The sequence below is a fragment of the Elaeis guineensis genome, chromosome 1 (assembly GCF_000442705.2).
Source record: "Elaeis guineensis isolate ETL-2024a chromosome 1, EG11, whole genome shotgun sequence".
NCBI lineage: Eukaryota > Viridiplantae > Streptophyta > Magnoliopsida > Arecales > Arecaceae > Elaeis > Elaeis guineensis.
This window is the reverse complement of record NC_025993.2, coordinates 179,313,816-179,330,115: the sequence shown is the minus strand read 5'-3', so window position 1 is coordinate 179,330,115 and position 16,300 is coordinate 179,313,816. Positions and strand designations below refer to the sequence as shown.

General features: G+C 40.4%; 2 protein-coding genes across 3 annotated transcripts; both read left to right on the top strand.

Annotated features, from left to right (window-relative positions):
• Nucleotides 1–6,712: 6,712 nt before the first annotated feature.
• On the top strand, nucleotides 6,713–9,242 carry LOC105039874 (epoxide hydrolase 1). 2 transcript variants are annotated; one of them, XM_010916186.4, is made up of 4 exons: nucleotides 6,714–7,036; nucleotides 7,710–7,892; nucleotides 8,448–8,680; nucleotides 8,849–9,242. In XM_010916186.4, the coding sequence occupies exons 1-4, from the start codon at nucleotides 6,746–6,748 to the stop codon at nucleotides 9,093–9,095; spliced, it is 954 nt and encodes a 317-aa protein (XP_010914488.1). In that variant the 5' UTR covers nucleotides 6,714–6,745; the 3' UTR covers nucleotides 9,096–9,242. The 2 variants fall into 2 exon arrangements, with proteins under 2 accessions (XP_029118781.1, XP_010914488.1); XM_029262948.2 differs by lacking the exon at nucleotides 7,710–7,892 and having other exon boundaries at nucleotides 6,713–7,036.
• Nucleotides 9,243–12,562: 3,320 nt separating this feature from the next.
• On the top strand, nucleotides 12,563–15,271 carry LOC105039873 (epoxide hydrolase 1). Its single transcript, XM_010916185.3, has 4 exons — nucleotides 12,563–12,918; nucleotides 13,008–13,190; nucleotides 14,184–14,419; nucleotides 14,729–15,271. The coding sequence occupies exons 1-4, from the start codon at nucleotides 12,628–12,630 to the stop codon at nucleotides 14,973–14,975; spliced, it is 957 nt and encodes a 318-aa protein (XP_010914487.1). The 5' UTR covers nucleotides 12,563–12,627; the 3' UTR covers nucleotides 14,976–15,271.
• Nucleotides 15,272–16,300: the final 1,029 nt, after the last annotated feature.

Here is a 16,300-nt window from a genome sequence, read left to right as displayed (position 1 = left end):
GACTGAAGAAGTTCTTCTAGTGGATGTTGGCGACAGTTGATCCACCATAAGAGTGGGGTGTGCATCAAGATGGGATCTATCGATCCTAGCAGAAAGGAATAGTCCTATGAAATTTAAGAGGCTGAGTTCTTAAGTCTATGACCATAGCATTATGATTGATGAAAAGAGTTTTCATAGAATTACATATGGACTCAAGCTGATTGTATCTATCATATGACCGATGTTAAGGTTTGATGATTTATCCATGACCTGCCATCTGATCGGGACTCACAATAGAGGGACTGTATCATGCGTTAACTGCACCTAGAGGTTCATCATTTTTTATTCTGCTGGATTACCACTATATACTGGTTGGTGTCACTGGTAGATTGTGAGACTCATGAGGATCATCTTGATGATCAATGATCCTTGGTAGGCTGAATTGAAATTATTTTAATCCATTGAAAAGAGTTTCAATGATATTGTGATAGAGTTCACAATATATCTCACTACCAGACAGAATAGAACCTATGGGGTTACATACAAAAGAGACTTTTGACTGATCAGATGGTTGAATTACGATTATGAATCGTAACAAGATTTGATTATCAATTTGATTGATAATTGATCTAATGCAAATGTTACATTATGTAACTTACTAAATAGTTAGTGAGTTATAGGAGGATTAATTAGTAATAGGATTGCTAATTAGCTCAATTTGATTGAGCAATGGAGTTTGTATCAAGTCCAATTTGATTGAATTTTATTTGACTTATTTTGGATTTGATTTGATCAACCCTACAAGGTTATAGGATAATCCTAAAAGGATTGGATGATTAGCCTCAGTTGAATTAGGATTTGAGTTTGACTCAATTTCTAATTAGACTAGGATATATGTATTTCTAATTAGATTAGAAATCTTTATTTTCATGTTGCATCAAATTCTAATAGGATTAAGATTAAAATTGAGTTTGACTCATGCACCAAGAAAGAGTCCAATTAGACTAGGACTCCTTCAATTAGGAGACATCTAATCTGAATTAATTGGGCTCTAAATCAAATTTGGATTTCTATTTTTTTGAGTCTAATCTAGTCCTAATGTGATTAGAATTCATTGGTGAATTTATTGGGTTTAAAACAGCCATTTATTGAAGAGTCTCATGATCATAAAACTCTTTCCTATCCATGCACAAATTGAAGTCTCACACTAACTAGTTTTAAGCGCCCAATACAACCCATGTCCCACCAATTTTGTGCGCCACTTTTCCCCTCTTTTTGGCATGTAAGAAAGTAGGAATATTTCCCTTCTTTCCCGTGTATAAGGCTGGGCATGGAATCATTATGGGTGGCCTCCAATGTTAGTTAAAGTCCATGTATATTTGGACTCCATCTCCTAACCAAACACTACTTCATCCTTAGCCTATATATTACCACCTATAAGGGATGATTTGGTGGAGAGGACCAACAAGTTTTGGCGCCCAAAAGAAAGCTATTGTATGTGGAGAAAAATAAGGGAGAAGGGACGGCCTGTATGCTTCATGGCATAAGGTTTGGTTGCAAACTATCTCTTCTTTCTTGCAACAACTAATAGTTAGTTGTTAAGACACCTCCTTCTCTCCCTCTTGTCTATATTTAGACATGGATATCTTCTCCTTCTTTTGTCCAAAAGTTGGATAAAATTATTACATCTCTGTTGTAGAGATTTGGTGTATGGATTTAGAAAGAAAAGAAAAGAAAGTGTTCTTCTCACGATCTCTAGCGTAGAGATCAAGATCCTCCTATATCTTCTTATTCTCTAAGAGTATCTTAGGAGAAAAGAAGATTTTCAACCATCAAGATGTGATTTCTGTAAGGGAGCTAGCACCCCGATGAGATCAAAAGGCTTCTGATCAGATCAGAATCTCGTGTGGATACCCATAGAGATCGGACACTTGTGCGGCTAGAAAGGACCTTAGAAGGACATCCATGATCATCTATTCACGTTGAAGATTGATCTATGTCTAGGTTTGTTTTTATTTATTTTTCTCTATTGATTTCTGTATCTGAATCTTATCTCACATATGATGATTCTGGTTATGGTTTGAAGATATGATCTTATGCATGCTTAGATTAAATTAGATTTAATCTAAAATTTTTTTTTAAATTCTGCTGCATACTTATTTTATAAAATCATGTGTACATAAAACCATAAAACTCCAACAACGTGGACTGCATGGGCATTTTCTACGTATTTCTCACGGTCCATGGAACTGTTCTGTGGACCAGTTCGCGATCCAACGGCATGGGGAGCTCTTGATTTCGATCCAACAGCTCCAAGAGTTTTCTGGGTGATTTAGAGAGATTCTCTTGGGCAGTATAGGAGTCTTTAACCTAATATAACACGAATTTAGCCTTTAAAAGGCCCGTGAACAGAGATCTATTGGTGTGGCTTGGTTTTTGGTGGCACGCATGGGTTTCAGCAAAGAACCCAAGAACTTGTGAGAGAGAGGATGCGACACTGAGAGGAAAAGGAGCAGGAGGCTCCTAGACAGCGGACAGTAGTTACTTCAGGGATTCAAAGAGGTCTTTCCTGAGAGAGAGCTTTTGTAAGAGAGAACTTCCTGTGAAGGAGAAATTGGGTGTACAAGGGTTGAGGATGAGATCTCTTCTTGTAATATTTTTTTCATAGTAAAGTTTGCATGCCCCGTAAAGGCGAGTCTTTTTTTGGCTGATCCACATATTTGATTATTTTTTATTTTATTTCTTCTTTCTTCCTGTTGCATCGTGTGGTATCAAAAAGGTCCTGAGAGGTGGTATCCTGACCAGACATTCACCCAACAAGTGGTATCAGAGTAAGGTGATATAAGAACATAGATTGCAACGATGGTGAGCAAGACTGAAGATGGAGAAGACAGAATTAATCAAGATGAAGATCAATAAATTTGATGGAAAGAGCAATTTCTCCTTGTGGCAGGCAAGGGTGAAGGATGTGCTCATCCAGCAAGGGTTGATTGATGCTCTCTTGTATGAGAAAAAGCTGACCACTATGGAGGTGCAGGATTGAAGATGGCTACAGATGTAGATGGTGAGTACCATCCATATGTACCTAATGGATGAGGTGATGATCCATGTACTTAACGAGACTTCTCCGATGGTGCTATGGTCAAAGCTCGAGGAGTTGTACATGACGAAATCTCTCACCAATACTCTTTTTCTCCGGAGGCAGTTTTACCAATTGCGGATGACTGAGGGACAGAGCGTGCATGAGTATTTCAGTCATTTTTAGAAGATCTTCATCGACCTCCTTAGCATTGGCGAGAATGTTGAGGAGAAGACTAGGGCACTAATTTTGCTAGCGTCGCTTCTCTTTTTGTATGAGTCTTTGATGACTGCTCTTCTAGTAGGAAGAGCACTATCAAGATGGATAAAGTCACTGTGGTGATACTCCAGAATGAGATTCTCAGGAGGGAGAACTCAGCTTCAAGCTCAGGTGGCGGTAGCTCAACTTTGATGATTTCTGGAGGAGCAGGAGGTGGTAGACGGAGCGATATGAGATTACAACGATGATGATCTAAATCTAAGAGGGACTTGAGCAAGATCAGGTGTTATCGGTGTGACGAGTTGGAGCATCTAGCCAGAGATTGCTCTCAACTCAAGAATCGGACGATGGCTGCTGTAGCGACGGTCAGTAGCGATTTAGAAGATGTCTTCGAGATATCTGACGAGGTATCTACTTCTTTCCAGCAATAGATTTTAGAGTTTGCATGCTCTTATTATGTATGTTGTAGAGAGAAGTAATTTGACTCCCTGAAGAACAGTGAAGGTATTGTTTATCTGCCGGATGGATCGAGCTGTACGATCAGAGGCATCGGGATGGTCAGCTAGAGGACACATGATGGTGTAGTGAAAAGATTGGAGGAGGTTCGATATATACCCGATTTCAGATGGAATCTTATCTCACTGGGTAGACTGGATTTGAGAAGCTACAGAACAGTAGCTGGTGGAGGAATCCTGAAAGTGCTACATGGTGATATGATTGTTCTGGAGGAGAAGAAGAGTAAGAGAGGACATTATTAATTAACGAGAAGCCCAGTGCAAGGTGGAGTCCAGAGCGAGGTAGAGCTCCAAGCGGAGGTGGATCAGGCACGAGACAGGAGACTCAAAAGGATGAGAGGTGACATCGTAAGGTGAGATTCTTATTACCGTAAGATGATGCCCTGAGCAGGTCTCAGGTCAGGAGGAGCACAGCGTACGACAGAGATGAGATCGAGCGATCTGGCTCGACTCTCATGTTTGTCCATCCATGATCAGCAGGCGATTGTCCCAGAGAATGGAGCGAGGAGATTCAAAAGCTCTCGGAGTTAGAAAGAGACCGAATATCGAGTCGAGATAGAGATTGTTAGGATTTGATACCTCAAGATTCAATTCATATTGAGCCTACAGCGAGATTCGTGATGAAAAATAGAGTCCAACGAGATCAAGATCACCCCAAATGGAGTCTGGATGGTCGAGATACGAGCGATTGAAGTTGGCACGGAACTCAGAGCGATGGAGGACCACCGACGGCCGGCGACAGGCCGGTGGAGCGGCGGTGGTGCGACCGCACATGGTGGGGCATGGCCCAGTGCGCGGTAGCGTGCGGGTTGGGCGCGACAAGGTGCGGCCCAGTAACAGAGCCCGATCTGGATGCGTAGGGCACGATGCGAGCATGCGTGCCATCCCAGGCATAGGCGTGTGGCGTGGGTGGGCCGAGGCCCGCTTGCACATGCGAGCACGGCCCAGCCCATGTACTCCGATCCACGATGGACTTGGTGGTCCACTACCAGGCGCATGGACCATGTGGGCATTTCCCACGGTCCACGGAACATTTTCGTGGATCGGTTCATGATCCAACGGCGTGGGGAGCTCCCGGTTTCGATCCAACGGCTCCAAGGGTTTTCTGGGTGATTTAGGAAGATTCTCTTGGGCAGTTTAGGAGTCTTTAACCAAATATAACATGGATTTAGCCATTAAAAGGCTCGTGAACAGAGATCTGTTGGTGTGGCTTGGTTTTTGGTGGCGTACACGGGTTTCAGTAGAGAATCCGAGAACTCATGAGAGAGAGGATGCGGTGCTGAGAAAAAAAAGAATAGGAGGCTCCTGGACAGCAGACAGCAGTCACTTCAGGAGTTCAGAAGGATCTTTCCTGAGAGAGAGAGCTTTTGTGAGGAAGAATTTTCTGTAAGGGAGAAATTGGGTGTACGAGGTTTGAGGATGAGATCTCCTCTTGTAATATTTTTTTTTCATAGTGAAGTTTGCATGTTCCGTGGAGGCGAGTCTTTTTTGACTGATTTACATATTTGATTATTTTCTATTTTATTTTTTCTTTCTTCCTGCTGCATCGTGCGGTATCGAAAAGATCTTGGGAGGTGGTGTCCTGGCCAGAAATCCACCCAACATGACTGTATTAAGTATTTAGTTTAACTTTGATAATTTTATTTTATGACTCTAAGAATTGAGATATGAGATTTTGATAGGTTGATTTGAGCTCAAATTGAATATGAAATTTAGTTTATATTACTATTTATAGATTTTTTTTTTAATTTTGATGGATTGATTCGTTTAACCTGTGGTCCATGACGGATCAGATTGAGATTTTTTCAATATATCAGTTAAATGGATCAGTTTATCCCAATTCATTTAGAGATAGATCAAGATGAATCTGAACGGATCGATCCATCTTGATAGCTCTGGCAATAGGCCCAGCAGCCAAGCCTTTTGATGCATATTTTTAATTCTCAAAATTTTCATGAAGTCGATATTTAAATACAGATCATCGGATCTAATCATGAAAATTTTTTCAATACGGATAAGTTGGTACCTTGAAATAATAAAATTCACGAAAACTACTAGGTGGCTTGACATTACCCATGGCTGGGATGGACATATTAGCGAGATAACTCCCGCCGATTTCTGTCGCTAGTGGTTATAATTAACCTTTGTCAATTAAAAAAGCATAGTCCAAAACGTATTATTGACAATATTAAATGATAAAAAAATAAAAAATGAAAGCCACGCAATTGCCAACTTGCCATTTGCCTCTTTATATCCAGTGCCAAAGGATATCCCCTATCGCTGTATTTACTTATCCATCTCAAATATGTCCGAACGAATATCCATTGTAACCGTCGTATCATATCATATTTATCACAAATTAATAATTTTTTATTAATAAAAATAAATATTAATAATAAAAAAATAAAATTAACATCAGTTAATTTTAAAATTAGTTTTATTTTTCAACTGACATTGATGTCATGTAAAATATATCGATGTTGGTGCTCATCTTGGCTGTAAAAAAAAAAATATTAAATTTAAAGTGGTATAATTGTTACAATAAATATTTATTTTCACGACGCAATACATCTGGCCTAAACAACCATATTCTTTGACCGAATCCTCCATGAAAGGTTAACTAACGGTGTACAAGCTTCTGCTGTCCTTGGCCCCAGCCCCCTCCAACTCTGTTAGCTTGGGGGTGTTTCAGTGGGAAATCTTTTCTGGGCCAGTGAAAATATTGGTCATTTCAGTACTGGGACGGCAGCCAGTGGCACCCACACGGAATCTTTTCAAAACGACACAGACGCTACGTGTTTGCCGATGTCAGCGACGCCGGGATGGGAAGCGACCTATTCCATGCAAAAAAAAAAAAAAAAAAAAAAAACGGAGCGTATATTATATATGGCGAAGAACGAAGCAAAAGCTCGAGACAACCTTATCAAAAAGAAAGAGAGAGAAGCAGAGAGAGATGGAGGGGGCATCGGGGATCTCGCATCGGACGGTGGAGGTGAACGGGATAAGGATGCACGTGGCGGAGAAGGGGGAGGGGCCTTCGGTGCTCCTCCTCCACGGCTTCCCGGAGCTCTGGTACTCGTGGCGCCACCAGATCGCCGGCCTCGCTGCCCGCGGTTACCGTGCCATCGCCCCCGACTTACGTGGCTACGGCGACACGGACGCGCCGCCTGACGTCGCCTCTTACTCCATCTTCCACATCGTCGGCGACCTCGTTGCCCTCCTCGATGCCCTCGCCCTTCAACATGTGGGACCCCTCGAGTCTCTCCCCTCTCTCTCGTCTTTTTCTCTGTTTTTCCTTTTTTTTTGGTTATAAAACATATATATTTTGCTTTACATGATCGCTCATAGCATTGTTTTTTTTTTAAAAAAAATAAAAAAATAAAAAAACCTCGTTGCGATGGGATAAGATTGCTGGCAACAGTTTGCAGTGGTTTTTTTATTTTTTTGTTCATCTTCAGCACTTTATTTGCTCATACTTGCTTTTATATTTGTTCTCTAGGAGATTAGTAGTTGGATAAAGTTGCTGGTTAAGTTCTTCATTATGTTGTATTCGATTACAGAATAAGTTAATCTAGAGTAAATGAGTTAACCCGGCGTCAATAAATTAACTTACTGCTAATCTTCATTATTCTAAAATAAATAATTCAATCTATTCGGTGGGATGACGGAAAAGGTGGCTTCACAAATTTTTAAGATATATGATATATTATCAGATAAATTTGATTCTTTTTTTGCTGCTTGGTGTACTAATAAGGAATGAATAGATCTTGGAGATTCCCCCCCCCCCCCGCTAAACCTTTTTTTAAGAAGAGGGCATATTTAGGTATTTATTTATTTTTGTATTAAAAACTCAGTTATTTTTAACTGATTTTTGTGATGTTTCTGAATTTTTATTATTTTTTATAATTGAAATGAAGGTGTTTGTGGTGGGGCACGACTGGGGGGCACTGATTGCGTGGAATCTGTGCATGTTTAGGCCGGACAGGGTGAAGGCTTTGGTGAATTTAAGTGTCGCATTTATGCCCCGTAACCCCGCCAAGAAACCTGTCGACTACTTTCGGCACCTCTATGGAGATGACTACTATGTCTGTCGATTCCAGGTTCGGATCCTTTTTTGATCTTTATTCTTTACAATTTTTAGTGACAAATTTCACTCTCCACATTTTATTCTTTAGCTTTATTAGTTCTCTTTCAATTTTTTTCATCATTTTTTATTTTTTTGTGTTTTTGAAGGGTTACGTTGGAGAACCGATAGTTTCTGAAAAATTATCATCAATTTTACTGCTTGCTTCAACCTTTAGCAAATGATGTGGCATTCGATCTCGATGATAACAAATGACCAACTAAATTATCCTTCAACATAAATTACAAGATGTTAGACTAATTTCTGATCCATAGAGATCAGAAGAATATAAACAAGCCTGTTCTCATATTCCGTACTTTGTGCTTCTTAACTAGTCAGTAAGATAATAAAGAATGAATGGAGAAGACTTTCAGCTCTTGTTGTAGTTAAACATTGGTTGCAAATTTTTACACAGAGGTGCATGGGGAATCATCCTGATAAGCTCACAATGGTTTCGATTTATTAATAATTTTTCATGATTTATTTGTTTCTTCTCTAACCTTCTTATATCCATTTCATAATGTTGCGGTAGGAACCTGGAGCCATAGAGGCAAAATTTGCTCAGATAGAAACTGCATCAATCTTCAGAATGTTTCTACCAAGTCGAGATCCAGGACCTCTTCTGATGCCAAAGGAAGGCTGGAATGTGCCTGAGAAGATTCCATTGCCTTCTTGGCTCTCAGAAGAGGACATTAACTTCTTTGCAAGCAAATTTGACAAGTCTGGTTTCACCGGGCCGGTCAACTACTATCGATGCTTGAACTTGTAAGTTTTAGACGCTCTTCAACTACTATGCTGAGGGTATTATGCTCCTGAGTTCCTTTGTCAATCGACACTAGTTCTTTTTGTTCCTTAATTTTCTCAAAAATTGTGAGTTTAGATTGTATTAACTGGAGTGGTCCTTTCTATATCCTGGGGCATTTTTTTTACCAGAAACTGGGAGCTGACAGCACCATGGACAGGAGCACAAATAAAAGTGCCAGTTAAGTTTATTGTGGGAGACCTGGATCTTACCTACCATTACCCAGGTATCCAGGATTACATACACAAGGGTGGCTTTAAACAGAATGTTCCCTTGCTTCAGGAGGTAGTTGTTATGGAGGGAGTTGGTCACTTTATCAACCAGGAAAAGGCACATGAGATCACTGATCACATCTATGAATTCATTCAAAAGTTCTGACTTCTGAGCTAGTATGTGGTTTATCCAAAATTTGTGACAGTGAAATCATCTTCAATGTACCATCGAAATGATGTAATAAAGGGGAAAAATAAAAAGTATGAATAGTCTCTCTGGCAGTCTGGCTATAAAGGTGCTATTATCTTTTAATGATTCCATTTTTTCCCTGCTTTGGGGTAAAATGCTGCTGTTTGTTACTTCTATCAGAATTTTTGGTGAGTGTGCATTCAGAAGAGCTCTTCAGAAGATGAACAGTTGGGCTGATCTCAAATCTCTCCATCATAATGCACTAGTCTGCTATTTAGCTTGTCATACTCAAAATAAGGTGCAATGAATCTAACTTTTAGATATCTATTGGAACAACAACATCAATAACAAATTGCAAGATTCTGGATATGCTTGGGAGGATGAGTTTTCGTATGTAGCAAGATTCTTTTTGCTGGAGTGGGACTACTACTAATTTCCTCACTGTAAACAATTCCTACAAATTGCCAAACAATAATGGTGTTTAACAAATTGCAAAACAATAATGGTGTTTCACAAATTGCTAAACAATAATGGAATTTTTCTACCATCTCAAAATCCAGGACCTCCTCTTATATGTACCCAAGGAAGGTTAGCATATGACTGAGCAAACTACATTGCCTTTTTGGCTCTCAGAAAAGACATCAGTTATTTTCAGGTCGATCAACTATTATCGATAAAGCTATAAGTTTCAAATAAAACTTTTATAGTCGGACCGACTATGCAAAGAATTATGGTCGGGCATGCTTTGGAAATGTCCATCAAAAGATGGATGGCCGTGTGCGCTTATGCGGACGCATTAAAATACTAAAAAAAGAAGAATGGATAAATCCTAGAGATATTTGAACAGTTTAGATAAACATTACATTACTGTCTCTTTTTTAATGGATGTCCCAATATATGTACGTGGCAGACGATGACGGTCCGATCATAATTTTTTCCATGATCGATCTGACTATAAAATTTTTTTCATAAATTTTTAATAATTTTTTATTAAATTAAAATTGTAGTACCAAAAAAGAAGCTGTGTAGCATCGAAACTAGATGTCAAAGCGACTTGTGATCAACTTGCCACATGCAAAGATTTCATTTGAAAGTTATTAAAATTTATTGGTTAAGAACGTTGATTGCCACGGCATAGCTCATAAAGATTGAAAGAAATAATTGAACTGCATAATTTACCAAAATGTTAATATTTTTTTATTATTATATTGGTGCTAGAGCTGAAAACAGATCAAATGTCAAAATATCTGTCACAATACGACATTTTTATTTGACAATACATTCATAGATCAAATATCCATTTTATTTTTAATTAAAAATAAATATCCCAATTTTTTATCTTTATTAAATTATAATGATATAATGAAGATAATAAATAGATAAATAGATCATTTAATCATCGACCTGGTCCATTTAGTAGATCTTGAAAATCCTATTGAGCTATGTATCTTGAATTAAGAAACAAACTGCTAAGAATGTAGTCTATCACATCAAAATATTGTTATCCAGAAAGAAAATTGAACTAAAAACATGCTGATATGGTTATTTTCTATTTTAAGTTTATGAGAGTTATATGAAACTAATATAATGGCAAACAAAATTGGATATTTGGACATGCACTGACTTTTTGGTTTATCTATATATTTTTATTTGCATTTTTCTTAGATGAATACAAATTTGTATATGAATATAATTAGATGATAGTTTGTATCTAGATCTAGATAATTTGTACACCCAAATGGATCAGGATGAATATTAATGATTTATTTTCACCTATAATTTACACTAATATTTAAGTTCATGTCCATTAAATATTAAAAAATAAAAACTATTCTATTACCAAAAATAATAGAAACTATTTGATGCATCCAATTTGATAGAATGTCATGTCTAACCATTCAAATTTACAAGAAACCTAGTTTGTGATTTTGTTCCCAAGTCTTGCATTTTTTTGGGTCCATGATTTCCATGAGTTAGAGCATGAAACTATTATGCATGAGAATGACAACAAAAATATTTGAATATTTTAGTAATGAGTTATTTACATAAATATATATACAACATATAGATATATTTATATAAAGTATTGCCACTGCAAGCTTATTAAACTACACTGTTAAGATGGCTGGCATGTTAGAAGGCTCAACAGGGTGCTGCACAAATTGAGAGATCGAGCTGGCCGAAGATCTTGATGCATCTCTCTAACTGATGAATGATGACCCCTTAGACTTGGATACTATCATCGCTAGATCAAACATATTCGATTAGTGGCGAAGGAAGGAGATCACGCTCGAACTTTTGCTCCAATGTTGGGTTTGGTCTCAAAACATCACATAACATGTAATGATCCAGAATCTCATTCAAAAAGGCTAGTCAAATAGTATTATTTAGATTTCTTAGTCCTATATAAATATCCAAGGTCTCCATAGCGAATAACTAATGTGATACTAAATAAGCTAAGGATCTAAATTAATATATCCATTCATAAATACCATGGCCAATCTATGATCAGTCTTAACAAATCTATATTATAGTATCTCTTAATCTACATAGGCTATGTACTAGGTTGACTCTGATATCATTTATAATAACTCATGATCTCACCTACAAAATTTAGCTGGAAGATATTATTTGGATTATTGATCCTATATAGATATCCAAAATCTTCTTAGCGAAGTATCAATGTAGGACTAAATATTTATTTATATGGATTCTCATATATAAAGAAGCCCTTTTGCTTAAAGGTTTTTTGCGGGGATCTTTTAATATCTAAATAAGCTAACTCTTAGAAAAATAGTGAAGATGCCATGAGAGTGATAAAGTGACGGGAACTCGAGCTCCAAGGGCTTTCCACTTAGGACTCGAAAACTGCCATTCGATCGGGGAGCCCAGGAGCAATTTATATAAGCTAGGTCCGCACTCATTACTGTGGAAATCTTGGGATGTACGGATCGACAGTCTTGTATAATTATTCGCACATCTGGAGGATATCACGTGGATGATTCTTTCGCGTGTCAATTCCCACGTATCTCAGGATTATGAAAATCTTTTGCTATCGTGGATAAACTATAGTTAGGTGGTAGAAACTTTGGACATTCCGTATGCTTTTGTCCTGGCTACGGAGGGAAAGCTAATTGACTGGGGTTAAGATTTCGTGACAAGTTCTGATTAATCGATTCCGTCGCATTAACGGTAGCCATTTTCGAGGTACATGTTTGCGTGGTTGGTTTTACCGTTTCACCATGTCCAGCTCTGCTCCGTGTTCTGCAAAGGAAAAAGGAGAGACCATCATGCCTCTGCATGTGCCTGTCAGCAGGATACCGACGATGGAGAGGTCAAGAGCGAATGTCATTTTTTCCGAGAGGGGCGGCGGTTCACGCACTAAAGGACATGGTGGCTCGTGAAGCATCGCGATATCGTTTGAAGGGCCCCAAAATCCTCTCGGACCTCTGTTCTACATTATTTAATCTAGCTGCCACTAGATGGATAGAGTGAGACTGACGCAGAGATGGAGGGGGTTTCGGGGATCTCGCATCAGACGGTGGAGGCGAACGGGATAAGGATGCACGTGGCGGAGAAGGGGGAGGGGCCGGCGGTACTTCTCCTCCACGGCTTCCCGGAGCTCTGGTACTCGTGGCGCCACCAGATCGCCAGCCTCGCCGCCCGCGGCTACCGTGCCATCGCTCCCGACCTCCGCGGCTTCGGCGACACCGACGCGCCACCCGACGTCTCCTCCTACAACATTTTCCACCTCGTCGGCGACCTCGTCGCCCTCCTCGACGCCCTCGCCCTCTCTCAGGTGACAATCTTTTTATCTAATAATAAAAAGTTCTAATATTTTTTTGTTGTTGCCAATAAGTTTTATATTTTTGAGCGTTTGAACATAAGGCGTTTGTGGTGGGGCATGACTGGGGGGCGCATGTGGCCTGGCATCTGTGCATGTTTAGGCCGGACCGGGTGAAAGCGGTGGTGAACTTGAGCGTGGCGTTTCTGCCCCGGAACCCAGCTATGAAGCCCGTGGATTACTTTCGGTCTATTTATGGGGATGAATACTATATCTGTAGATTCCAGGTCCGTTTCTTTATGTCTAGTTCTATTTACTCTGTTGTTATAACGAAATTTGGCTGTTGAGATATGGCTAATCATATGTATTTGCTTTCGTATGGATACATGAGTGAGTGTGTGTGTTGGTTCTCCTTGTGAACAAGGGTGGGAGCACCTGCACTCATAGTTATCTGTGTCAAATAGCTGGGAAACACTGCATGATTCTAAATTAGAACCTCCACCCATATGCAACTGGTCAGAAGTTTCTGGATTTTGCCCAGGACTACCTGTCGGGAGTTTTAGGTGGTGTACACATGTCTAATCTTCCTGGACTTATAGTTGCTTCTTTATTAGAAAAATTTTAAAAAGACCTATTTCTTTGCATCCGCATCTCCATTTGTTCTTTCACCCGCACCTGCTTCTGGTAACGAAGATGTTAAGCCCATGCCATGCAGCATTCGGAGTACCCACATGTAGTGTGTAGTCCGTGATCTAGGCATTAATTCAGTCACCTCACTTGCAGTACGAGTTCCATTCTTTCTTTGGCCTAACTTCCCGAGTTTGGGATCTTTCTTCCCAAGGACTTCACAAACAAGATCTGGACCCTGTATCCATACCATCTTATTATAGTGTCGATACATAATACGGTATGAGTATGATATAAGATTGTTTATCAATTAAGTATCGATATGGTGTGATATGGTACCAACTAGTATGGCACACCTTGTTCACAAATGTAACTTGGCTATACAAAGGTACGAATGCCATACAGATTTTGGACAAGAGTAAAATGCATATATCTGTGACAAACTATGAAGCTATAGTCTAGCCTGCTTACCAATTATGATCATCAAAAGGCTAATGTTGCTCCATGTCATCCTGCTAAACTCTTACCCTGGAGGTTGTAGCAGTACACCCGGCTGGATTAAGTTCCAGGATGGCTGCTAGTTGTGTAAGTTGTTGGTTATCCATGTTTCATATTTTTTTTGTCTAAGTATGTATCTCATAATGTTGCGGTAGGAACCTGACGCTGCAGAAGCAGAATTTGCTCGGCTTGGAGCTGCAACGGTCCTTAAGAAATTTTTCACATATCGCGATCCAGGGCCTATTTACATACCCAAGGATGGCTGGGGTTCACCTAATGAGCAGATCACATTGCCTTCTTGGCTCTCAGAAGCAGACATCAACTATTACACAAGCAAGTTTGAGAAGTCTGGTTTTACTGGGCCAATCAATTACTACCGATGTTTTGACTTGTAAGTTATCTACAACCTTCTACTCAATCAAAATGACTGTATCAGACAAATGCCTCATGTGTGGTAGGACCAAGCTTTTACAACTTCTTAAGTGATCAAAATTTGCTTGATTCTGAAGGCATTAAGCTCCTTGATAATGATGTTATTGGGAATACTTGCTGTGCTCATATAATGTTCGGTTGTCTGTGTTTTTCCCCTGGATATTTTTGTTTAGTATCAAGTATCTGGTGTTGATACTTGGGGAGCTAACTTACATAAAGAGTATATAACTGGACTACTTTACATTGTTGAGATTATATTTCCTTGCAGAAACTGGGAGCTTACAGAGCCATGGAATGGAGCACAAGCGAATGTACCGGCTAAGTTTATTGTTGGAGACTTGGATCTCACTTACCATTACCCAAATATGCAGGACTACATCCACAAGGGTGGCTTCAAGAAAGATGTTCCGCTCCTTCAGGAAGTAGTTGTTATGGAGGGAGTTGCTCACTTCATCAACCAGGAGAAGGCACAGGAGATCGCCGATCACATCTACGACTTCATCCAGAAGTTCTGATCTGGTGTATGCTCTCTTGAAATGGTGAAATCATCTTCAGGGAAGGTTAATAAGGCAACTATGCCAAGCATCGAGTACCAACTGTTTTTTTTCTTTTCTCTTGAAATGGTGTTGATACATCTAGACGCTAATGGATTAGAATGCCAGAGGGCAGAGGGTAAACAAGTGGACTGTTTTTTTTCTTTTCTCGTTTCTCTGCAATAACAGGAGTTTTCTGTGGCTTCATTGTATCCATCATGTTCACAGTCTTCTGTAAATATTCCTGGATTAAATAAGACGATGCATGACTTCTAATACGTATAGTTAATATATTTTTTTTTAATTTTTTAGTTCCAGTGAGATAGATGGTGGTATCAACTATATGATTTATCTATTGAATTATCAAAATATATATTCACATGTGTTGCGGCCAATCGCCTCGTCGCCCGATCGCCGGGGAGCGTGCACCTGCAAAAACGAGAAGTCCGCACTGACCGGAGGCGGCTCCGGCGGGGATCCTCCGACGGTCAAGTCAGAGAGGTGACTGGGCAACAGTGAAATGAAGACAGAGAGCTCGATCGAGAGAGAGAGAGAGAGGAGCGAGCCTGTGGTTTCGAAGTCGAGAAGTGGGAGCGATGGAGCGGATCCCTTGCACTGTTGCCTTCCCCGGTTTATATAGTGGAGCGCGGTATGGCGCCGTCATTAATGGCGCAGACAAGTGAGGAACTGTCAACTCACTGTAGACTGTCAGAGTCGCCGTGAAAGTGTCATGTCGCCGTGTGGCCGTCAAATCACCAGGGTTGACAATGCCTTCGGCGGGACAATGCCCCTAGATAGCCGTGCCGCATGTCGCTGTCAGAGCTGACAAGGTCTGGCGGCTGTACGGCGATTGGAGGAGCCGACCGACCCTAAGTCGGCGGCCAGCTGAGTGGCGTCGGGCCCCTCCGATGGTCGGGGAGTCTTACATAAGTCGGCAATCAGACCTTTGGGCTCAGTCGGTCGGAAAAGGTGCGTCCGACATATCCTCAGTCGGTCGTGAGCCGATAATTAGCCAGTGATGGCATCCGTCAGCCGGTCGCTCCGACTGTCAATCGGTCGGTCGGGCCGTCGGTCGGTCGGTCCTTCCGGCAGTCGGTCGGTCGGTCGGTGGATATCCCCCAACAGTTGTCCCCCTCCACTCCTAAGTCGGATGGTGAGCTGGCCGATGCTCTTACCCGGGCAGCAATCCTAGGCGATTAGGAGTGGGGTTGTCGTATGCACAGATCCGACCGTACCGCCGGCTGATCCGATGTCAGACGCCTCATAAATGCCAAGCGATCTGGACGTCTAGTCGGTGTCAGAAGTCA